The sequence below is a fragment of the Malus domestica genome, chromosome 16, assembly GCF_042453785.1.
Source record: "Malus domestica chromosome 16, GDT2T_hap1".
Lineage (NCBI taxonomy): Eukaryota > Viridiplantae > Streptophyta > Magnoliopsida > Rosales > Rosaceae > Malus > Malus domestica.
The window spans coordinates 24521592-24547610 of record NC_091676.1 but is presented as its reverse complement, the minus strand read 5'-3'; the positions used below and the strand labels follow the sequence as shown (position 1 = coordinate 24547610).

The window sequence follows — 26019 nt, the reverse complement described above, 5'->3', positions numbered from 1 at the left end:
CAGGAACCTTCTCACTCCCAAAGATAACAGACTTCTTTCCAAACGGTCTGATGAGTTGGCTATTAAGGATTCTCTAGCTCTCAGTGTTCAGTGTGCAGGTTCTGTGTCTAATATGGCCCAACACCTATTTGCTCGAACCCGCCAAGTTGAATCATTGGCGGCTGAAGTGATGAGTCTCAAGCAGGAGATTAGAGGGCTCAAGCATGAGAATAAACAGTTGCACAGGCTCGGACATGACTATGCTACAAACATGAAGAGGAAGCTTGACCAGATGAAGGAATCTGATGGTCAGATTTTACTTGATCATCAGAGGTTTGTGGGTTTATTCCAAAGGCATTTATTGCCTTCATCTTCTGGGGCTGTACCGCGTAATGAAGCTCCAAATGATCAGCCTCTGATGCTTCTTCCTTCTAGGGTTCTGTCCAGTACTAAGGCTCCGAATGATCACCCTCCGGTGCCTTCTCTTTCTGGGGCTCTACTGACTGCTGAGACTTCTCCTAAGCAACCTTTGTGAAGGCTCCCTCTTGTTTGTTTATTTTGACTCATGTATATGTACATATTTGTAACTTATCAAAGATATCAATAAATAAGCTTTGCTTCATTTCAAAGTATTGTGTTAAATACACCAAAGCCTTCTTCACTAAGTTCTTTGAATTTTTCTTTTGTTGAAGCTTGTATGTTGAAGTTTTGTGAGTGAAGCTTGTAGGTTGAGGTAGTGTTCCCTTAATTTCTCGAGTAAGGAAAACTTCTCGGTTGGACACTTGAAAAATCCAAGTCACTGCGTGCGGTCAGCTATATGAATCTTAGAACGCCATTGTGCTCGGTCATGTGTCATGTCCTCTGTTAGATCCAAGTACTCTAAGTCTTTTCTTAGAGTCTCTTCCAAAGTTTTCCTAGGTCTTCCTCTACCCCTTCGGCCCTGAACCTCTATCCCGTATTCTCATCTTCTAACCGGAGCATCAGTAGGCCTTCTTTGCACATGTCCAAACCACCATAACCGATTTTCTCTCAGCTTTCCTACAATTTCGGCTACTCCTACTTTACCTCGGATATCCTCATTCCTAATCTTATCCTTTGTCGTGTGCCCACACATCCAACGAAGCATCCTCATCTCTGCTATACCCATTTTCTGTACGTGTTGATGCTTCACCGCCCAACATTCTGTACCATACAGCATCGCCGGCCTTATTGTCGTCCTATAAAAATTTTCCTTGAGCTTTAGTGGCATACGATGGTTACACAACACGCCGGATGCACTCTTCCACTTCATCCATCCAGCTTGTATTCTATGGTTGAGATCTCTATCTACTTCTCCGTTCTTTTGCAAGATAGATCCTAGGTAGTGAAAATAGTCGCTCTTTGGTATTTCCTGATCTCCGATCCTCACCCCTAACTCATTTTGGCCTCCATTTGCACTGAACTTGCACTCCATATATTTTGTCTTTGATCGGCTTAGGCGAAGACCTTTAGATTCCAACACTTCTCTCCAAAGGTTAAGCTTCACATTTACCCCTTCCTGAGTTTCATCTATCAACACTATATCGTCTGCGAAAAGTATACACCAAGGAATATCATCTTGAATATGTCCTGTTAACTCATCCATTACCAATGCAAAAAGGTAAGGACTTAAGGATGAGCCTTGATGTAATCCTACATTTATGGGGAAGCTTTCGGTTTATCCTTCATGAGTTCTTACGGCAGTCTTTGCTCTTTTATACATATCCTTTATAGCTTGGATATATGCTACTCGTACTCATTTCTTCTCTAAAATCCTCCAAAGAATGTCTCTTGGGACCCTATCATACGCTTTTTCCAAATCTATAAAGACCATGTGTAAATCCTTCTTCCCCTCTCTATATCTTTCCATCAATCTTTGTAAGAGATAGATTGCCTCCATGGTTGAGCACCCTGGCATGAACCCAAATTGGTTGTCCGAAACACGTGTCTCTTGCCTCAATCTATGCTCAATGACTCTCTCCCAGAGCTTCATTGTATGACTCATTAGCTTAATACCCCTATAGTTCATGCAATTTTGTATGTCGCCCTTATTCTTGTAGATAGGCACCAAAGTGCTCTTTCGCCACTCATTTGGCATCTTCTTCGTTTTCAAAATCTTATTGAAAAGGTCAGTGAGCCATGCTATACCTGTCTCTCCCAAGACTTTCCACACTTCGATCGGTATATCATCTGGGCCCACTGCTTTTCTATGCTTCATCTTCTTCAAAGCTACAACCACTTCTTCCTTCCTGATTCGACGATAAAAGGAGTAGTTTCTACACTCTTCTGAATTACTCAACTCCCCTAAAGAAGTACTCCTTTCATGTCCTTCATTGAAAAGATTATGAAAATAACCTCTCCATCTGTCTTTAACCGCGTTCTCTGTAGCAAGAACCTTTCCATCCTCATCCTTGATGCACTTCACTTGGTTTAGGTCCCTTGTCTTCTTATCCCTTGCTCTAGCTAGTTTATAGATATCAAACTCTCCTTCTTTGGTATCTAGTCGCTTATACATATCGTCATAAGCCATTAACTTAGCTTCTCTCACAGCTTTCTTCGCCTCTTGCTTCGCTCTTCTATACCTTTCACCATTTTCATTGGTCCTATCCTTGTATAAGGCTTTACAACATTCTTTCTTAGCCTTCACCTTTGTTTGTACCTCCTCATTCCACCACCAAGATTCCTTTTGGTGTGGAGCAAAGCCCTTGGACTCTCCTAATACCTCTTTTGCTACTTTTCGGATACAACTAGCCATGGAAACCCACCTTTGGCTAGCTTCCCCCTCTCTATCCCACACACACTGGGTGATTACTTTCTCTTTGAAAATGGCTTGTTTTTCTCCTTTTAGATTCCACCATCTAGTCCTTGGGCACTTCCAGGTCTTGTTCTTTTTTTCTCACTCTTTTGATATGTACATCCATCACCAACAAGCGATGTTGATTAGCCAAGCTCTATCCCGATATAACTTTGCAATCTTTACAAGTTATACGATCCCCTTTCCTCATTAGATTTTGATGACCCACTCTTGTAGGTGATCACATGTTCTTCTCTCTTCTTAAAGAAAGTGTTGGCTAAGAAGAGATCATATGCCATTGCAAAATCCAAGATAGCTTCCTCATCCTTGTTTCTCTCCCCAAAACCATGGCCACTATAAAAACCTCTATAGTTGCCTGTCTCCTTGCCCACTTGTCCATTTAAATCTCCTCCTATAAATAACTTCTCCGTCTGAGCAATTCCTTGCACCAAGTCTCCAAGGTCTTCCTAAAATTTCTCCTTCGAACTCCTATCCAACCCTACTTGAGGTGCGTACGCACTAATCACATTGATGAGTTCTTGTCCTATTACAATCTTGATTGCCATGATTCTATCTCCTACCCTCTTGACATCTACAACATCTTGTATCAATGTCTTGTCCACGATGATGCCAACACCGTTTCTCGCTCTATTTGTGCCCGAATACCAAAGTTTAAGCCTTGAGTTTTCTAGATCCTTTGCCTTAAGACCAACCCACTTAGTTTCTTGTAGGCACATAATATTTATCCTTCTCCTCACCATAACTTCCACTACTTCCATAGATTTTCCCGTTAGGGTTCCTATATTCCATGTTCCTAAACGCATTCTACTCTCTTGAACTCTACCCTTCTGTCCTAGCTTCTTCAACCTCCCCCGTCTAATAGGATCAAAGTACTTCTTTTGTGTGTCGTGTGTAAAGTTGATAGGAGCATATGCTCCTAAACAACTTTGAGTGGAGTCGTTCAAAAAGAAGTTTCTATGGCCCCCTTGCTCATTTAACACTGCATCCGGGTACAGAACCATTAAGTTTCAGAAAAAACAAAATCAAGGAAAAAAAATGGTGTCTCCTACTTCAAACAATGAAAATGCAAATATTTGATACAAATTATCCTTGGACGTAAAAGTAGGCAAGCGTGGACTGCTTACTCAAGCTCAATTGAAGTTGAACAGGTCAGAGACGGAAATAGAAGCCAAGGAGGAGAAATAACGGTCAAAGCGAATTTGTGGATGAGGCGAGTTCGAGAGCTGCAAACAAAAACCTAAAAAACCAAAAACCCAGGGTGAGCCAAGTTCGAGAGCGATAGATTCAAATTGTTTTTGTTTTGAATATATATACAACTAATTTACCATTCAATCATATTAGTGGAAAACAATTAAACCGTAAAATTAACAACAATTAAATCTTAGGAAGACCAAATTTCTGGTAATTCAAAAAACCCATATGAAAAATTGTGAAGGCCGATGTAAATTTAACAAAATAGATAAGAATTGAGAAACATGAAAATGTTGAGAAATTAACATCAAAATTTAACAAAACATCGAAATTGCACCTCATCGTTATTGCTATATGGTGGAGGTTCGGACTCTGTCTCACTCACTCTACAAACAACCTCCCGCTTCCTCAAAATTCTAAATTAATCACAATAGTCAAATTCCAAACAGAAGAATAACAATAATAATTTGATAATTGTTTGGTGAGATTATACAGAGAAAATCTTGCCTCGAAGCTTGGTGGAGCTTCAAGCTGCTTCTACGACGATGTCATTTTTACCAAGAATAGGTTCTCAAAGCGAAATAGGGCTGAAAACGAAGATTGCAGCAAGAGCTACACTGCGATAAGGGGGCGAAATTCTAGAAGCAAATGAAAGAGCCCTGCTTTTCCAACCTTCTTCCTTGCTTTCACTGCTTTTTCAATGCTTGGATCCCTAGAAAATCACCAGATTATAAATTTCTTTGGCAAAATAATTTTTTTTAAATCTAAGGTAGGATAAATTGCTTACCTTCTGTAAAGAGGGTTATGGAAAATGCGTGGATCGCTAAATCATGAAATTATCCAAAAACCCTATATCGTAAACAATTGAAAATTGCAGGTAAGCAAAAGCTCAAGAATTTTACACAGAAGAACTAACTTTCAAATAATTAAATATATAATTATGATACCTTTGTATGGAGGTGCTTCAGTGGAGGGGACGGAGAGAGAGAGAGAGAGAGAGAGAGTGGAAGAGAGAGAAGCTCCGAAATCGGGAGGAAGAAGCCGTGAGTAAATTTTGATTTTCAGTTGCTTCGGCGAAAGAAGAGGTGGAAGAGAAGTCAAGCTGGGTTCGTCTGCAAGAGAAAGATTTGATGGAAGTGAGTCAGTGAGAGCAAAGCGAGAAAGAAGCAAATCGAAACATCAAGAAGGAAGAAGAACCATGCGTCACCATTTTGTTCTCACAGCATAGCAAACCGGCAAAGTTGAAATAACAAAAAACGAAGCAGAGGAAAAAACGGAATTACATTGTGCTTATGAACAGTGTTTCAGTGCATATATATATATATATATATTTAAGAATTAGCTTAAGATTGCTAAATTCATGATGCTTTGTTCATGGTTTATGTATTGTGAAAACGAGTTGACATGTTTGTTAAGGGTATACATTGTTAAATTTGGTTGTGTTGAATGCTTATATTGTTATATGTACAGGAAATGGCAATCGGGGGTTCAACTAGTGACAAGGGAAAGAAAAATCCTACATAGGAAAGGTTACCAACCTATCCCAAGCTTGTCATGTGTTAAGGGTGATGTGTCAAAAGTTTAATAACACCCAAATTGTTGTCTTTAGGCATCCTACATCAGGCACGTAAAGCACGTTGATAAACTAGCCTTAAGTGGTCAATTGGTTTATTTGAATTGTAGCTTCATAGAGTTGCAACTCAAAGGGTGAAAGACTTAGAGGGAATCACCTATTTACTCAACTGTGAAGTGACCTGGTTCACGAAGGGCTTTAGCCTCATTACTGGGCTTCGGTGTGACGGACCCTACGACATAGAGGTTGAGTTTTCCAAGATTGGGTTATTGAATGAGTATTTTCCTAAGAAGTTTGGATTTGATATAGAGAGCAGCAAGGGCAGGAGAGATAAGGGCAAACGTAAAGCGAAGATGGACCCCAAGAAAGTGAGCAAGAAATTTTTGTGACTTTGCACTGAACTTGAAAGAGCTGTTAAAGAATGTGAAAACAAGGATTATGTGTTGAAGATAGTGTCACATCCCGGCCCGGGGCAAACCACTTCCCGGGCCCGCTCCACCACCATAGCATAATATTATCCGCTTTGGGCCCCGACCACGCTCTTACGGTTTTGTTTCTGGGCACGCCCTCCTTCGAGGCGGGGTGTGTCAAATAGGGCTCGCATACATTGTGAAGGCTGTCATGATAAGGGCAAAGAGCAATATGGCTGTGAATGTAGACTACTTCCACCTCATTGAGGACATGGATAGGTTGATTATTCCTGGTGGGGTGCAATATCATTTGAACAACTTCAAGACTACCTCATTTGCTGCTTTTAGGAGAGGGAAAGGAAGAGTGGATGATGATGTGAACAAAAATGATGAGGATGAAAAATAAGGGAGGGCAAACAAGAAGGGTAGAGAGCCTGATTGGGCTACAAAGGCCTTACGTATGCTTTTCAGGTACTATGTGTTGCTTCTGTAGCTATTAATGCTATAATAATTGTGATTGAGTACTAATTTAGATTACGCACAAGTGTGGGTATACGAAACAACTCCCCAACTAGAGAAGTCCTTATGTTATTGTAAGATAATTGATGCAGCATCTGATAGCCGATTTTAAATTATATATTTAACCCTACTCTTAGTATCTTTGGTAATTATGTTGGTAAATTTTTAATACTTATATTAACAATGTAGGACTTGTGACTCCTTCTTGAGGTAAAAGTGATCAAACAGATAAATTTTGGAGTAATTCCAATTGGAGAATGCTCATGAGTCTTTCAACTTGTTCGTGTCAAAGTTTCAGATTTTTCTACCAAGCAGCTAAATATGGCGATGAAAAAATGACCAGCACGTAGTGCTGCCAAGGTTACGTTTTGGGCTTATTTAGGCTTTTTGGCATCCAAGATTGTATCTTTTGGTAATGTATTTGTCTTCAAATATGTTTAGGATGTCTCAAGCTTTAAAAAGAGTCATCTTAAGCCCATTTTGGAGGTGTCTAAGGTCCTGACCATGGCAAATCATTGAAGAGGCCGATTCTCCACATTAGTGTTAGGTTATGTTTCTAGTTTTTAGAAGACCTTTCCTATGAAGGATTTTATTTTGTGGTAGTATAAATAAGGTTATCTAGCATTAGGGTTCTCTACACACTCTTTTGGAGCACTCAGCTTAGAGAGCTTTGACGATTCAAGTTTACTTACAATGTGTTCTCTATCCATTCTTCTAATAATATTTTGTTTTTTTCTTATTAACTTCCTTTTGCTATGGTGAGGCCACGAGTCTTAGCATGAATATGTAGTCTTTATTTAAGTGCTTATGATATTATGCATGCATACTTTGAATTATTAATCATTGTGCTTATAATGTTTCTATGTCTTAATGCTTAGCTACCATTAGGATATTTAGATAAGTAATCAGATGCAATTTGGTCGGAATATCAACGGATGATTGAGTAGGGCTTCTTGTGATTGATAATTATAAATTCACTTAAGGCGAATATCATGATCTTAAGGGTTGCATGGTTTTTCAAAATTAAGGTTTTCATAAAGCTTAACGAATATTGCATGTTCATATATGATTTGAATATCACATACGGATTACATGATAAATATATGTTTTTTTTTAATATCACAAGGAGAATATACATTAGGTTAGTTGCATGTGTAATTCATAAATAATTGGTAAAATTATATAGGATTGTTAACGGTGACAGCTAAACCCTAGGGCTTTTAACATTTGATTTTTCCAAGACTATTTTATTTTCTCTTTGTTGCCAAGTTTTCATTAAAATCAATTTCAATTATTTTATGTATTTTATTTTTAATTCACAATTTCAAATCTTTTCCAAAACTTGTTTTAAATAGTTAGCTAAGGACTGGTTTTAAATACAATTATTCGTATCAATCTTTGTGGAGAATGACCTTGTTTAAGTCGTTTATTCTACAATTACCTTTTTACTCTTGCAAGTATTTTTAAGTGTTTTTATCCCTATTTTTGCACATGGTAAAAATCTTATCCGCAACCATCCCGTGACTTCTCAACTAGAAAACAACAAAGAAGCAGCTCACTTTCGAGCAGCTGAAGATGTACATCACGCAGAGCCGAGAGGTATGACTATTTATGAATGTATAATACTGTTTATGAATGTTTGTGAATGTTTAAGTATGGGTATGTGTGATAAATTAAATTCTGATGACGGTTATGTTAATTGGCAGCTAGTGTAGGCATTCGAGAAATTTACCCAAGGGGAGAGGAAGCAAGCCTATTAGAGGTGGACAAATGATGAGGAACATGTTATGCCTGACAACCTAACCTTTGACATTAATGATGTCGATGAGTTGAAAACAGAGATCAAGCAGTTGCAGATATATGTGGTGCGAATGGCGCATGAGAATGATATTTCAGACCGAAAAATGTGGAAGAAGATCGAAGAGTTGGCCACGATTGTGCAGGAATTAAGAAAGGATGTTAAGACAAAAGGGTTGGAGGATTCGAATGAGGAAGAAGAAGGTGGTGAGGAAGAGGGTGGTGAGAAAAATGATGATGAGGAAGACGCTGAAGAAGAGGGTGAGGAGGAAGACATTGAGGAACAAGGTAGTGAGAAAGAAGATAAGGAATAAGGTGAGGAAGAGGATGCAGATGAAGAGGAGGAAGAAAGAGAAGATCCCAAAGAGGAAGAAACCAAGGAATCAAAAGGGAAGAAAAGGTGAGAACAGAGGGAAGAAGATTATGGTTGAAAAGGAGGAAAAGCCTTTGAAGGTGTTGCACAAGACTGTTGATTGGGACAGTCCCACAGATATATGTGCAAAGCTTCTTAACTTGTTGAGAGAAGCAGTACTGGACCGGTATGAAGAAGTTGATCTTTTCGATGTTGATGATCAGATGATGATGTAGTGGTACTCACATTTGGTTTCCAGTATTTGGGAACGAAAAAGAACATCCGTTTTACAAGAGCGACGGTGAAATTTGTCGCACATAAAAGGGATCCAAAAAAGAAACGCAAAATGGCCATAGATCATACGGCGATGGTCTTTGACCTCACCAAATGCCCAAAACTCTATGCCTGTCAGCCCTTGGAGGACATTATGTAGAGAGATTCCATAAACTAAAATGTAGATAAACAATGAGTGCTTGATAAAATGGAATTTTTCTATCAATTAAAGAATGTGAAGGAGAACGAAATTGAGAAAGTTACTCTTTAAAGTTTTATTTTTATTTATGCATGAACATTTTTGAGTAATTCTCCATGATTACATTGATGAGCCCTTATGTTTTTTGTTACATGGTTAGTCTGGTTGCCCCGTTGGCCATTAGGACGCCTAGAGGGCACTAATTTCTGGAGGCGCATCCTTGAGCCAAAAGGTTGGTTGTCCACTAATGTAAGTGACTATACAATATTTATTATGGAGTGATTGAATTAGGTTGGGATTGCATTCTTGGTAATGTCTGATTTAATACTTACATTATGGCAGCACATCCACTTTGAGGTGTTTCTCCTTAGGAAGCATCAACTTGAGCTTAGCAGAATACGACCAGTCATGACAACCAATACCAATGACTATTTTATGGTAAACTGTCAGACTTCTTTTCTATTATAATATTCAAAATTGTTGCAGCTTCGATATTGAATATGTTATCGTATCGATTAATTGTGCTATATGTTGTTGAATTATGCATAGGCTTACTGGACACGCTGCCATGCGTTGAGGACAGCTGCAAGAGGAATAGGAGGCAGGGGCGAAAGTCTTTTAAAGGATTTGAGCCAGTGTTGGTGAAGACTATAAAGGGAGAGAGGTCCATGTTTGATATATCATTGCTCGATAGGGTAGAGAAAGTATTCATGCCATTGAATCTTGATAAGGACTGGGTGGCCGTAAAATTTGATTTGGTTAAGGGAAAAATATTTGTGTACGACTCATTACAGACCACAACCCATGTGCACCATTTGATAGACAAGTGCGCTCACGTCTTGCTGGGTATGTTGATGAGCATGTCCTATAAGGGGAAGGAAGAACCTTGTCCTATTGTCATTGCAGCCGATGCTCCTGAGCAATACAACGGGTGAGTGAGTGATTAACTGATTGATGGCATGATAGTCATCACGACCTAGTAAGACCAAGGCGGCATTTGAAGACGAGTGGGCTTGGCAGTAGTGCATTCTTCCTACGTCGTAGGGTTTTCAACTTCTGTTTTTTATCAAGTTGTAATAATAATGCATGATCAAACTTTCGATATGCAATGCACAAAACATATGTTTTGTGATGATTGTTGTATGTATTACTATTATACTCTGGACATGATGTGATAATGATAAGGTTCAACCCTAATGTGTTTCCAAGTAGGGAGGCTAAATGTTGACCCTAGAAACTACAAAGCCTACGTGGCGCGCAGGCCGAGTATTTTCTAAGCTAACTACGTCCTTCGGTGATTGCGGGGCGTGCCAACTCGTCGGCCGAGCTCGGCCGAGGAGTAAATTTGATGATGTTGCGTTGAGCGCGCTGCTGACTTCTGTGTCTTGCGATTGCGGCCGAGGAAGGAACAATTCTCGGCCTCTTGGGTTCTAGAGCCTGAAGACAAGGCTGCTAATTTGCGAAGTTCAATCTCAAATTCGGCTGTCAATGTGCCGAATACAGTAACCTGGTAACACCCCACTTCGCCGAGAAGGCTGATGAGATGACCTCGACCAATGAGGATTCGGAAATCCTTCTCGACCGAGACTTGGATAGGTAACCAGTCGTCCTCGCCGTAGTGCTGTTGATGCCAACGGAAGATGCTGCGAGATCGGCTGATTCTACGGTGACAGAGCTATCTATGCCGACTTAAGATATCACCGGTTGCCTTCACAGTGCTGTTGATGCCAACGGAAGATGTGTCGGCGAAAAAAGAAAATAAAAAATCTCAAGGTGTTGAGAAAGTTTGCGCAGGGCAGTTTTGTGTGTGTTGGAGGTCCTTTGAATGATGCACAGCCTCCTCTATTTATAGCACTAGATACCTTTGAAGTCGAGTCAAAACCCTACTCGAACTAGGTCTTCTTCTCCGGATCAAACACCCACTCGACCAGTCCTATGTTTACTAGGATTGTGAGCCTAGTCCTCTATTGAGCCGGATTCACTTCCGGGTTATTACCCTTGCCGAGACTCCTTATCGCGTTAGGACTCGACTAGTAAATGTAATATGACCTAGCCGACCTAGGTTTAGGAGCCCACGTACTAAATGATCCAAGGCTCCCCTGTCGCCAGGCCTCCCGGGCCGAGAGTGGTTCTATACTCGGCCCAACATGTTAATTTGAGCCCAAACACTCTTACTTGAGGATATAATTTGCATCATATCCATCCCGTTTAAGAATATGTCAAGTTATGATAAAAACCATAATATTATCTTTTAACAAAAATATTTTCACTTTTCCATCCGACGGCTGAGAACTATGTTTACTCTACGGTCTCGATTACACGGGCCGATGATGTAAATTTGGGTCCAAACATTGCCCCCCAGTTTCCTTGAACTTCGGCTCGTAAGCCGAATGATTAAGGAAATTAAGTATCTCCAGCCTAATCAGATGTACTTTTGACCGTTATCCCTTGCTGCTGTTTACTCACGGCTCCTTTCGACCAAAGAACAACTCATGGCCGAAGATAAACAGTTATGAACCAGGGTCGAGAAGAATTGGAATTGGGGTCGAGGATAAATTTGGCCGAGGTCGAGAAGAGTCTTTTCTTGGCAGCTCGGCCTGCCTACATATATATGCATATCAAACCCATTGTCAGCAATCATGACTATATACATATATATATATATATATATATATATATATATATAACCTCAAAACAGCAACCATGACTTATTCGGCCAAACTTTGACCCTAGCATCTTCCTGATTAAATGGTTTTGAAACTTGTCCCCACACTTTAACCATAGGCATGGTACTATTGATAGCAGCGAAAATAACTCTTCTCAGGTCGGCTTGTTTGTCGAGCTCGGCTAAAAACAAAATGACCAAAATTTTGCCGAGCACACCACTTGTTGCCCCTCTTATTTTCTTAAGTATCGGTCAAGGGCCGAATGGTTAAGAAAATAATTTATTATATATAATTATATTTTTAGCAAACGAAAAGAAAAGTGGCCGAAACGTAGTCAGGAGGAGGCCAACGATGCTTTATTCCAAGCCGAGATCTTTTTACATCAAAATTTTCACTTTGACATTTTCCAAAACCGAATAAAAGATCATCTCCCAATATTTCTGACTTGGTGAAATATTTTGCATTTTCGGCCGCCGAATGTGTGGAACAAGTATTATGCCCCCCAGGCATAATTTCGGCGTTTAATTCAAACAACTTAGCCGAATAGGATTTCTCCATATCGACTTTATCGCCAATAATCATATCAATTGGCGTAGATTCTTGGGCTAGGCCAATATCTCGGCCTCGTTCGTCATTGGAGCATTCTTTTGACGAATTATTTTCTGAGTCGATTTGTGGCTCAAAAACTTGAATTTCTTCATCTAGGCCTACCACACTTTCAGTCTCGACCGAAAAAATAGGTGGCCTAGGTTTGTCTTCTTGGCCGACCATATTTTCAGCCTCGACCGAAAAAATAGGTGGCCTTTGTTCTTCGGCTAAATTAACAATTTTCTTAGGCCGATGTCTGATTACGGCCGGAGCGGAAAATTGCCCCCCGGCCTTTGGACCTAACCATTTTTCAAATGGAATTGATCTGTAATCAGAAACGTAAGGAAAATTTTCTTTATCTAGCCAGGCATTAAATCGAGCTCTGTCTTCATTTACCCATTGCTCTTGCAGGGTAACATGAGCTTTTATTCTCAACATGCAAGCGAATGACTTTTGCATCTCTCCATGGCCACGAAGAACTTTTTCCACTTCCAAAGATCTTTTACATTCCTCATTGTGTTTTCTCAATTCCTCTAGGAGCTCGTACAATCGGCTACGTTGAGCCAGATTGGAATCTTGATATATCATATGAACTTCGTAGTATTAGCACTGGGTCCCACTGGGCGTGCCAAAATGTTGACCCTAGAAACTACAAAGCCTACGTGGCGCGCAGGCCGAGTATTTTCTAAGCTAACTACGTCCTTCGGTGATTGCGGGGCGTGCCAACTCGTCGGCCGAGCTCGGCCGAGGAGTAAATTTGATGATGTTGCGTTGAGCGCGCTGCTGACTTCTGTGTCTTGCGATTGCGGCCGAGGAAGGAACAATTCTCGGCCTCTTGGGTTCTAGAGCCTGAAGACAAGGCTGCTAATTTGCGAAGTTCAATCTCAAATTCGGCTGTCAATGTGCCGAATACAGTAACCTGGTAACACCCCACTTCGCCGAGAAGGCTGATGAGATGACCTCGACCAATGAGGATTCGGAAATCCTTCTCGACCGAGACTTGGATAGGTAACCAGTCGTCCTCGCCGTAGTGCTGTTGATGCCAACGGAAGATGCTGCGAGATCGGCTGATTCTACGGTGACAGAGCTATCTATGCCGACTTAAGATATCACCGGTTGCCTTCACAGTGCTGTTGATGCCAACGGAAGATGTGTCGGCGAAAAAAGAAAATAAAAAATCTCAAGGTGTTGAGAAAGTTTGCGCAGGGCAGTTTTGTGTGTGTTGGAGGTCCTTTGAATGATGCACAGCCTCCTCTATTTATAGCACTAGATACCTTTGAAGTCGAGTCAAAACCCTACTCGAACTAGGTCTTCTTCTCCGGATCAAACACCCACTCGACCAGTCCTATGTTTACTAGGATTGTGAGCCTAGTCCTCTATTGAGCCGGATTCACTTCCGGGTTATTACCCTTGCCGAGACTCCTTATCGCGTTAGGACTCGACTAGTAAATGTAATATGACCTAGCCGACTTAGGTTTAGGAGCCCACGTACTAAATGATCCAAGGCTCCCCTGTCGCCAGGCCTCCCGGGCCGAGAGTGGTTCTATACTCGGCCCAACATGTTAATTTGAGCCCAAACACTCTTACTTGAGGATATAATTTGCATCATATCCATCCCGTTTAAGAATATGTCAAGTTATGATAAAAACCATAATATTATCTTTTAACAAAAATATTTTCACTTTTCCATCCGACGGCTGAGAACTATGTTTACTCTACGGTCTCGATTACACGGGCCGATGATGTAAATTTGGGTCCAAACACTAATGTAGGATTTTGCAAGTTAATTAGTACTTAATAAAATTGAGCTTCTTAGTTCAAATTCATTCATATATTTAATTTATTACCTATGACTCCGCTATCATTTTAGTGATGTCTCATCATCATTTTGGTGATGGCCAACACATCTTTACTCAAAGTTTGATAGCTCGGGTGTGTCTCTGCAAGTAAACTGAGCTTCTAATCAAGAGATTGTGCCATATATGGGTTAAAATCTATGTTAAGTTCTTTTCTATGCCTTGTTATGTAAAGTACTTCAAATATTTTCTTTGTGTATACCAAATGGTAATCACAAACTAAATGGACCTAGGTTCAACTTAGTTTGCAATCCCAATAAATATAATCACAGACTGTATGACAAACTATATAAAAATAAAAGAAGGCAATGAACTTAAACACTTATCAAATATCCAACAACAAAGTAATAACTAAAAAAATACAAAATACAAGCAATCAGGTTGTAGATCTATTCGGGCAAGTTCATACCAGTGACTGAAGTGCTTTGGAATGAAGTTTTCTTATAGGAAATCGATACTATAAGTAATGTAGCAGAATTTTAAACATGGGGTGTGATATCCACACATCCCTTTTTATTTCTCCCACATCTTTTTTGTTTTCGACCGTCGGATTTGATGAATTGAAGAAGATCAACAGACATAAATTAACAAGGGGTGTGTGAGAAGTACACACCCCTTTAAACATAAATAAAATTGCAAAAGTGTTGAATTACAAAAGAAATTTGGAAAATATAAGTTGCAGAGATTTAAAGCCTTCTTGTGTTGGAAGTTGAGTGCCCTTATCTTCTGCCTTTTTGTTGCCTTTTACAGAAGAGATCTTTCCGCCAATTTAAGCCTTTTACTCTCAGATTAATCCTCTTTGTTCCCAATTGCTTATGTAACTAATGTCAGAGGATAAGAATTTATATTGCAACTTCAGCTTTTATCCAGCCAGTACAACCAAAATGCCATCAGAAAGCATCTTCTCTTATGTAAAAACCGATTAAGTTAAATTTGTTTAGTGTGAACTGTGTTCAATGTGAAAGAGGGTTTAGCGCCTACAACGCCACATATGAAGCTCTTTCAAACCTCTGGATCTGTGGATTGTTCATTTCGATCAAAATAATACCCATTAGAGCTTTTGGTTTAAAAATACAGAAACTGGGCTTTGAATAGACCCATTGTTTAATTCCAATCCCAACAAGCATAACCCATTACAGATATCTTGAATTTTGATTTGGTGCTTTCTAAAGCAAGGTTGGATATCTTCGAGGTCTGATTCCCGTCGAAGGGAAACGAAGAAAAATTCAGGGTGTGGGTTTATGCGACCATTCACGATCAAACTCGACAGAGAGTTTGAGTTTCTTTTGGCATAGTCTACAACAAAAAAAGATCACAGATTAAAGAGTACCATTGTTTTGGAGCTGCCATGCATTGGAGAATGCGCTTTACCGGAAGCCTCGTTAGGATCTCTTTCACGAGGTCCACGGAGTTGGTTAGTTAAGTTGCACTGGCTTCAAATCTTATTCTCTTTATTGAGCTTCTTGCCAATGGTGCCATTATCTCACAGGCACGGCAAGTAGATCTGACCGGCAAGTACTTTTTAGCTTTCACGCTTGGGTGTTGAGACTCACCAAACTCGAAATTCACTAACTCAACAGAGTCTACTAGTCGAAGAATACTACTTATGGCATTTCTACTCTTGTTTACCATGATAATCCATTATGGCAACAATGAACTACGTTAAGCATCTATGGTAAACACAAACAATGCATATTACAGATACGTGCATTAACCATAGTTAATGTAAGGAATGATGTTTCCTATAGATAAGAACAAACTGGAGATGTCACGTGGTTAATGTAAAACATGAAGTTTCCTAAAAATAAGAAGTTGGAGGCCTAAAAGGACAACATTATAAAAGTTCATAATAATTTGTTCAATTGTAAGTTTCCGGGCGGGAGGGGGGGGGGGCAACTAAAAACGTTTAACAAAGTAGTTATGGTAGTGACAATTGTGGTAAGGGGTCTGGAGGCGACAATGGTTGCACCGGTGGGTAATTGTAGCAATAGTGGAAGTTGTGGTAGCAATAGTAACAACGGTGGAACTTGTGGTGGTGATGGGGTGGGGATGAATTCGGATTTGAATCAAGACTGATCATTTTCAACATAATATTACATATTATTTGCTTTTTATAATATTTTAGAATATAATACTTGTGTAATAGTAATTTAAGTTTATTACGCATTCACGGATCACAATACACTTATACCCTATTTTCCTATCATACAACACTAGTCTCTTGCCACACGCCTATGTGGAACCAAAAATAATCACAAGGCGACACGTATATTTTTTGGTAAAAGAGGACAAAAATACCCTTGAGGCATACCGAGATTCCTACGCATGAGCGGCGGACAATCATCCTCAACCAAGTCAAAAATGCTCCAAAAAAGGTAACCAATTCCAATTTATCTCATCCATCCTCATTATAGGTACTTACTTCATAACCTATAAATTATCCCATAAAAATAGAGATTAATTGGCTAATTAATGAATTAATTCCTAATTAATTCATTAATCACCAAATTAATCACCCATTATACCCCAAAAATCACACCAAGGGCCGGCCATTCCCATCCAAAAAGAGCCTATCATATTCTCTACCTTTTCCACCATTTTCCCCTTTTAATTATTTGGTAACTCCTAATTAAACCTAAATTAAACCCAAAAAAACCTAGCCACCTCTTATCCCTATAAATATACTCTCATTCTCACCAAAAAGCCAATTCCAACACTTTGGCAAAAATCCAAAATACTCTAAACACTATTTCTCTCTAAAATTCTAACTTTGGCATCGGAGGTTCTTCGGCCAAAGCCCCCCCCATTCATCATGGGTGCGTGAGGCTTTTGGCCTTAACCTAAGGTGCTAGTTGTTTTGTAGGTGCAAAATCGTCCAAGATCGAGGAGGAGAAAATTTGCATCCACAGCCTACATGTGTAACAATTAGCTTTTTTTAATTATTTTTTTATTCACCTTATTTTAGATATTACTATTTTTTATTGAAATAAAATTTGAAAAGTAATTAATATAACCACCCAGTCCCATTACATGGTTTGTTTGGTTGTTTTTTTTTTTTTTTTTTGTGAGTTATTATTATTATTTTGAAATCTTAATAGGAGAAGGGTAATTTGAGTATTATAAAAGCTTCACCCCTTTGCTTTCTCATTTTCCTTTATATATATGGCTGAAATATTAATTTAAATAGAACAATATAAAAAATATTTAATTTACTAACAATGCTTGAAATATCAGGATGTCCATTAGAGTTGGTAATGATTCTATGTATCATGGTAGATCCTAGATGACCTAGACGGTCATGTCAAATCGTATAAACTTTTGAATCAATGAACTTCTGGTTCATGACAGTATGTGCCTCAATTATCTTTATGTATGTATAATACAATCCACTTGATAAACCATGCAACTTTTCTAATATACGCTTCTGGGTATCATTGGAGGTAATGCATAGATATTCCACATTTTCTGCACTTTTCATTTCAATGTGGTATCCATTTAGACGTATGTCTTTAAAACTCAACAAATTTCGAGTGGATCCAGTAGCGTACAATGCATTTTGTATGAACAATATTGTTCCATTTGGTAAAATGATCTGGGCTTTTCCTGAACCTTCAATTATATCTAATTGCCCTGATATTGTTGTTATCTTTACTTTTGCAAGTATCAAGTTCGAGAAATACTTTCAATGCCCAGTGCCTGTTGCCACCACACTTATGACAAACTCCTTCAAGATTTCTAGGAGTGTTCATATGAGCTTTGCCTTTCTGACAATTTGCATTTTTAAAGCTCGGGCCTAAATTATGCCTTAGAACCTGGTTGTGAAACTGGATACCATGGTTCTTGCCTTTTGGGCCTCGCTTGTGGCCATGTCCTCATTTGTAATTATTGCCATGAAAGGATGTGGTATTCCCTTCAAGGGAAGCAGCATTCACTTCTGGGAATGGTGTTGATCCAGTAGGCTGGGACTGATGATTCTTCATCAAAAGCTCATTGTTTTGCTCAGCTACAAGGAGCATAGATATCAACTGGTTGTATTAAGTAAAGCTTCAATCTCTATACTGCTACTATAGGAGCACTTTGGAGGCATGAAAAGTGCTGAAAGTCTTTTCCAGCATGTCTTCCTCAATAATGGTTTCTCCACAGAGCTTTAACTGGGAGGTAATTCTGAACATAGCAGAATTGTACTCAGCCATCGTCTTAAAATCCTAGATCCTTAGGTGAGTTCACTCATAACGAGCCCTCAGAAGAATCACCGTTTTCTGGTGATTGTATCTATTTTTCAGTATCTTCCAGAGTGTTAGTGGATCTTCAACCATGAGGTACTCGCTCTTCAGTCCCTCATCAAAGTGGCGACGGAAAAAGATCATGGCCTTTACCCGATCTTGAGAGGATGCATTATTATCCTCTTTAATAGTTTCTCCAAGATTCGTTGCCTCCAGATGAATCTTAGCATCCATTACCCAAGTAAGGTAATTTTTCCCAGTAATATCCAGGGCAACAAAATCAAGTTTTGCCAAGTTCGTCATTTTCTTTTCTGAAAGAAAAAGAAGAGGTGTAAGAACTTGCAATAATGTGTATTCTAGAGGAATATATTGTTGGAACTTCTAGGTCTTACAAATTTTCATTTTGATCTTTAGGCCAAAATGATAAGCACTCGAAAACTTCAGGCTCGAGATTTACATAATAAATGAGGAGGGCGATTGTACCGCACCATTCTCATTGAATAGCATATGATGGACGATTATTCCGCACCACTAAAGCAGTAGAAATTTAAATATGCAGAACATGATGAGTGATTATACTACACCACCTAAAATCGCAATAAAATTAAATAGTAGGCAAATTTAAATATGCAGGGTAGGGTGGGCGATTATACCGCTCCACCTAAAATTTGCAGTAAAATTAAATCTGTACTCCAAGATGGACGATGATACCGCACCATCTTTGATCGCAGCAAAGATAAATAAACATTGGGTTAGAAATTAGAAACTGCACCAAACAAGAAATCAAAGATATAAGTAACAGTAATGTTGAGAACTAAAAGCAGACATGCTGCGAACAATTCTTCACGACGGTATATCCAGCAGGTGAGGCAGAGGAAGAAGATGAACAACAAAATCCTTGAAGGAAACATATTTTTTTTCTTTCCGCAAAGAGAAATGAGAAATGTTTTAGGGTTAGAGAGTCGTGCTGATAACGTGTTATAAATAGGCAAAAGTTAGAGAAATAACATTTACTAAGAACAAGAGTGAAGCGGATGTAATATATCACACTGTTTGTTTATTAATTATAACATAATGATTGCAGGTAAAAGAGAAATAGGAGAATGCAGAAAATATTCTAACTTATCTTTCTTCTCTTATTGCTTTTTGTATCTATGCGTTTTGAACACTTGTAGTACTCTATTTATAGAGCAACTACCTTGAAAACTTACAAAAACTTCACTTTTTAGCATATGAATTTTTACTGTATACATGTGGGCAAACATACCCACTGTTTACAACACGGATGCCTTTGAAGTGTTTTGTCTTGGGGGCATTTTTGTCTAACTTATTTTGTTGAAACTTGGTGACACCAAAATCACTGTTCACATTTTGTGTTGCCCTTATATATAAGGAAAACTAATGAAAATGGTTTGAAAACTTTGAGTGTTAACGATAAGGACAAAATAAAGGGTAAAGTGAATAATACTATGATTGATTTTTTAGTGTAAAAATGTGGTTTTTTGTTAAAATGAACAGTACCGGGAGCTTTTCGTTAAAGTTCCCTTGTATATAAGATGGATCCAAATTTTGAAGCAAAAAACCTAGTGAGTATCTGCTAGAAATTAGGAACAAATTCAGAGATCAAGATATTTAACTTGTACAAATAGTCCTAGTGAGTCCCCACGGCAGAGTAGCTGCTATGAATTCTTTCTGGTCGAGCTCTCAAGAACCTGAATTCTTTTTTACTGCCAGGAAGCTGATTACAAACATAATAAGAAGTAAACTTAGGTGAATCCATGTGAGGCTTGGAAAAACATCTCAAACCATTACAGAAATGCTGAACTTTGACATTGGGAATGCTTACAATTTTGGATATCTATCAATTTGCCACAGCCTCCGAAGGAAATGAAAGAAAATTCAGAGTGCAGGCCCTGAACAATATCACATTCGTTAAACTCCAGTTAAAAATCTATTAAATTAAATACGGCTTATTTTGTCTTCAAAATTAATAGAAAGTAATGAAAGCATAGCATCCACTAACTAACAGTCACCACCACTCCTATCAAGCCATCACCTCCAAATTCAATGCAAAACCACCAACTCCACCCTACAACTCAAGTTGCCAAAATCAAGAAGAAGATCATGAAGGTTGCTGAAATGGTATGGACTTCCATGATGTGGCAACCACTATCTTCACCGCCCACAAAAAAAATTGGAAGTTTTACGAGCTGAGAATCGGTGAATGAGACAATCACATGAGCATAAATAGTCTATTTGAGGCCCTATTTGAATTTTTAACCATCTTCTTTGTTAAGAGATTGCCCTCCTGATGTGATTTCAAATTGAATCCATTTTCGACAGGCTAATTAATTAATTGCCCACTGAAATTGTCATTTAGTCTCAATTTACCCCATGAAACTGGTTTTTCTCACTTTTCCCTTTGAAGACAGCATAGATTTGGAGGAAAGAGGTGACGAAAATATCTATTTGGTGGGGAGATTAATTGCAGATAACGAGCTTTCCCAAACGGTGGTAAAGGAGACTCTCAAGTTAGCCTGGAACAAAATGGGGGTGGTTAGTGTTCAAAGGGCCAAAGCAAATGTTTATGCCATCACAATAGGGGATGAGCATGTTGCCAGAAAAAGTTTGGAAGGCAACCCTTGGTTTATCAGGGATTATACATTTTCTGTGAAGTTCTGGCCATCTTACCACTCCCTAGATGACATTGAAGCGGATCGAGCTATTTATTGGATACAGGCTTATGGGATACCCAGAAACTACTGTACAGAGAAAAACGCTAGAAGTCTGGGGACAAAAATCGGAACGGTTCTTGAAGTTGAAGACCCAGCAGAGGTGGGTTTTCGGGGATTCTTGAGGATTATGATGGATTTTGATGCTTGTCAACCCTTGTTTACATGCTGCTCAGTGCCATGCCCTACCCGAGGATCCTATAAGATCCGATTCAAATATGAAGGATTCAGAATTTTCTGCTATCAATGTGGGAGATTGGGCCACTCAAGTGCATGTCCTCGTCTAGCGACACTTTCGCCTGAAGGAGGAACTCGATTTAATGGTGATCTAAGGGTAGCACATGTGTCCAAGGTAAGTGCTTTGCTATTTCCGCAAAGAATGGAGGTTACGGTGACCGGGGCTCGTGAAATCCATCGGAGAAGAAAATGCGAACAATGCGAGGGTGGTTTCTATGGCCTGCCGGACAAGGCAATGGATATTCCGGCGAACAGTTACTTGCAACGTCAAAGGGCGGAGGAACAGGCCAACATGATGAAAACAAGTATTGACAATACTGACACGAGGCCAGGGTGCACAGACGGGGCTGGTACGTCTGCAAGGTTGGTCTCACACGTAGAGCAGAAAATGACGCTACATCTGGCGGGGACAAACTCTGAGAATGGGCATATTCCTACATCACGATTGGACACACGACCGGACTATGGGCATACGTGGCACCCAGACAGCTATGATACCCAATTTACAAACGGAACCTTTACTATTGCTGTAAATGGGCTTTCTCTGGAGAATAATTGGTATGGCCCAAAAAGGATTCCCCCCTGGCCTTTTGAAAATGAAGATGGAATGCTACAGGCCCAGGATTTGGGGCGAACTAGGCCCACAAAATTCACTGTGATAGATTGTTTCCCCCCGGGAACAAGTATTTCAGATGTGAAAGCCCAAAGCATGATGGTGGCGACCCAAATGCTTCAAGCCTCAAATAGGAGTGTGCAAAGTAAAATGGACTCTAGAGATGAAGTAACGGCTAATGGGGAAACAAATCAAGGCCCAATGGTTAGGGTTAAGGCCCAGCTAGGGGGTGATCCGAATGCAGGGATGAGAAATGATGTGGTGCTCCTTCTTCCGCTTCTTACTCCACCAACTAAGAAGTAAAAGACATTAAGATACCCTAATCGAGGGCGCCCCCTACATCTTTCAAACCTGAAAAAGAAAAGCTTTAGACGCAGGGGAGGTTATCAAGAGGGAGACCCACGACGACCAACTATACTGATTTCAAGCAACATGAGGAACAATGGTGCGAGGTGGTGGTTAGCCCTTCAAAAGAGATGGAGGAAGCTGAGAGATGTAGGTTGCTGGGCAGTGGAAACAGTAAATCAAGAATTGTATCATCGGTGGAGGTTGACAATGTTCAGCCTCGCCGACAGCCATGAATTTACTAGTTTGGAACTGCCGAGGGCTTGGGAACCCTCGGAAAGTTCAGGCTTTGCAGGATATTATCCAGCAAAAAGATCCCAAATTGGTTTTCCTATGTGAAACCAAGTGCAAGGCAGAGTTTCTAAATGGCCTAAGGATAAAGTTGGGCTTTAGAAGAGTATTCGGAGTTAGTTCAAATGGACAGTCGAGAGGACTTGGGCTATTTTGGTCTGGAGATATCAACTTGAGAATCATTTCTTCCTCAGAGAGATTTATTGACTCTGAGATTGGAGCAATAGGCGATGCAGTTCATTGGCGATTCACCGGCTTTTACGAACACCAGGCAACTAAGGAGCGCCAAATATCCTGGGATATTATGCGGCAATTAGCTACGAGTTGCTCCCTTCCATGGCTGATTGGAGGGGACTTCAATGAATTATTGGGTATCCATGAGAAGGAAGGGGGACCAGTTCGTCCAATGAATCAAATAATGGCATTTCAGAATGCAGTATGCGATTGCCACCTACACGATTTGGGTTTCTTGGGAACTCCTTACACCTGGATTACTACCAGGGCAGGGGTATCAAAGAACGGCTAGATAGGATGATGGCGACAAATGGGTGGAACAATTTATTCAGCAACGCAAAGGTCACTCATCTTGATCCTAGGAAATCAGACCATGTGCCTATTCTTCTTGAGTTAGATGGACCACATAACTGTGTTAGGCGCAGAAGCAAGATGTTTCGGTTCAAAAATTTTTGGGCTGATCACGAGGAATGTGAAGGCATTATCCATGATGCTTGGAACAAACCGGATACCGGTGTGTTAATGTTTCAGATAGTGAACAAAATTAAAGCTACTAGGGTAGCTTTACTGAAATGGCAGCAATCAGTTTTCAAAGGGAGGCAGGAGGAGATTAAAAAAGTGCGTCAAAAGTTGGGGTTTATACTTGCCCAACCACTTACAGATGATGCATTGGCTGAACGACACCGGTTAATGCAGAGACTTGATCAACTCTTGGGTCATGAGGAGAAGTATTGGAGGCAAAGATCCTGGGCTTTGTGGATTAAGGCTGGCGACCGCAATACACAGTTCTTCCACCAAAGGGCTAGGAAAGGAAGGGCAAAGAACTCAATAAAACGGTTGAAAAATGCAAGGGGCGCTTGGGTCTATGATGATACAGGGATTGAAAGCACTGTGATTCATTATTTTCAGGACATCTTCCAAACTACTGGGAACAATCAGGATGACGAAGTTATTGAGGCAGTGGATTCAAGGGTAACGGCAGAGATGAATTGTATGCTGGAAGAGGTAATTACGGGTGAGGAAGTTAGAGAGGCAATCTTTCATATGCAACCATCTAAAGCCCCGGGCCCAGACTGAATAATCCCTTCTTTTTCCAAAAATTTTGGAACATTGTTGGGGAGGACATTACAAATGCGATAAAAAATTTCTAGGCCTCAGGGAGATTGTTAAAGCAAATTAATTTCACGTATGTCAGCCTTATTCCCAAATCAAAACAACCGGAGGAGGTAGCTCAGTTTAGACCCATCAGTTTCTGCAATGTCCTGTTCAGAATCATTTCTAAGGTATTTGCGAATCGCCTTAAGGTTATTATCCCCAAGATCATCTCACAAACACAAAGCGCTTTCGTGCCAGGTCGTGATATCTCTAATAATACCATTCTAGCATCAGAAATTGCAAATTATCTGTTTAGAAGGTGCCGAGGAAAGAAAGGTTTTGCATCACTAAAGTTAGATATCAATAAGGCGTACGATCGGATTGAGTGGGGGTTCTTACATCGAATCCTTACTAAGATAGGGTTCTCTCAGCGTTGGATTAGACTCATCATGCTATGTGTGACCACGGTCTCTTACTCTGTATTGGTTAATGGCTGCCCACGGAGATATATTCTTCCATCACGTGGATTACATCAGGGAGATCCTTTATCATCATATTTATTTATTATGTGCGTTGAGGGCCTGTCAGCTTTGATTGCCCAGCGAGAACAGCAGGGCTTAATAACAGGCATCTCAATTTGTCCGTAAGCACCATCAATTAATCATATGTTATTTGCAGATGATAGTCTGCTGTTTTGTCGAGCAACAGAGTCTGACTACAAGCAGGTACGGGAAATCCTAAAGGTTTATGAACATGCTTCAGGGCAAAAGGTAAACCTTGAGAAAAGTGAAGCATGTTTTAGTAGAAATGTGAAGCGGTCTATGCAACTTAAACTGGCCGGGATCTTTGGGGTGAATCGGATGGAGCGGCATGAAAAATACCTGGGTAAGCCAACTTTTGTGGGAAGGAACAAAAGCGTATGTTTTAGTTATCTTAAGGATCGCATTTGGAAGAGATTAAAGAGTTGGAATGGGAAATTACTAAGCGCCACTGGGAAAGAGGTATTGGTGAAGGGTGTGGCTCAGGCAATCCCAAACTATTCCATGAGCTGTTTTCTTCTTCCAAAATTATTCTGTGATTAGCTAAACAAGATGGTTGCATCTTATTGGTGGAGTGGTGATGAAGGAGAAAAGAAAATGCATTGGTGTTCGTGGGAAAGCCTGTGTAATCCAAAAAGAGAGGGTGGACTTGGGTTTCGATTCTTATATGCATGCAACTTGGCTATGTTATCAAAACAGGGGTGGAAATTGCTCACTAATCCATACTCTCTGGTTTCATCGGTCCTAAAGGCTAAGTATTTTCCAACTACCTCTTTTATGGAGGCCCCTTTGAAGTCGGGAGCATCGTATGTCTGGAGAAGTATTTGCACTGCACGAAAAGTTATAAGTTTGGGTCAAAGATGACAGGTAGGAACTGGACAATCTATTCGTATCTGGAGGACCCTTGGATCCCCGTCCCATCACGATTCCGCCCTTACTCTTCCAAACAGGTGGGATGCACGCTGAAAATGGTTGATGAATTGATTGATCCTTTGGTAAAGTGTTGGAAGATTGATGTGCTAGAAAGCCTCTTCTCCGCCGAAAAGGTAACCCTGATCCAGACAATCCCACTAAGTATACGAAACCCACCAGATTACCTATTGTGGCACCATGAGAGACACGGAAGATTTACGATTCGGTCGGCTTACCATGTGGCAAGGAATTGGCTACAACCCACGAACAGAGGGGCATCGTTCTTGAGTGGTGATGGAACCAAAGTCTAGGCGAAGGTGTGGAATGCTCAGGTGCCACCGAAAGTAAAAATCTGTGTATGGAGACTTGCAAATGAATTGGTTCCTACTAGGGTAAATCTGGTGGCGAGACATAATCACCACGGACGTGGAATGTGTTTTGTGTGGAGCCCATGGTGAAACTACCATCCATCTCATGAAGGACTGCCATTATGCGAGATGTGCGTGGATGAGCTCATAGGTTGGTACACTTCTAAGGAACAATCATCCCCCTTCCTTTAAAG

At 40.1% G+C, this 26019-nt stretch overlaps 2 protein-coding genes across 2 annotated transcripts; both read left to right on the top strand.

Annotated features, from left to right (window-relative positions):
• Window positions 1–8292: 8292 nt before the first annotated feature.
• On the top strand, window positions 8293–8616 carry LOC139193079 (uncharacterized). The gene has a single exon (XM_070816039.1). The coding sequence runs from the start codon at window positions 8293–8295 to the stop codon at window positions 8614–8616; it is 324 nt and encodes a 107-aa protein (XP_070672140.1).
• Window positions 8617–22618: 14002 nt separating this feature from the next.
• Window positions 22619–23203, top strand: LOC139193078 (uncharacterized). Its single transcript, XM_070816038.1, has one exon. The coding sequence runs from the start codon at window positions 22619–22621 to the stop codon at window positions 23201–23203; it is 585 nt and encodes a 194-aa protein (XP_070672139.1).
• Window positions 23204–26019: the final 2816 nt, after the last annotated feature.

Bases quoted from the DNA above. Each gene is read 5' to 3' on its own strand.
- LOC139193078 (XM_070816038.1), top strand. From the start codon at position 22,619: ATGAATTTACTAGTTTGGAACTGCCGAGGGCTTGGGAACCCTCGGAAA.
- LOC139193079 (XM_070816039.1), top strand. From the start codon at position 8,293: ATGCCTGACAACCTAACCTTTGACATTAATGATGTCGATGAGTTGAAA.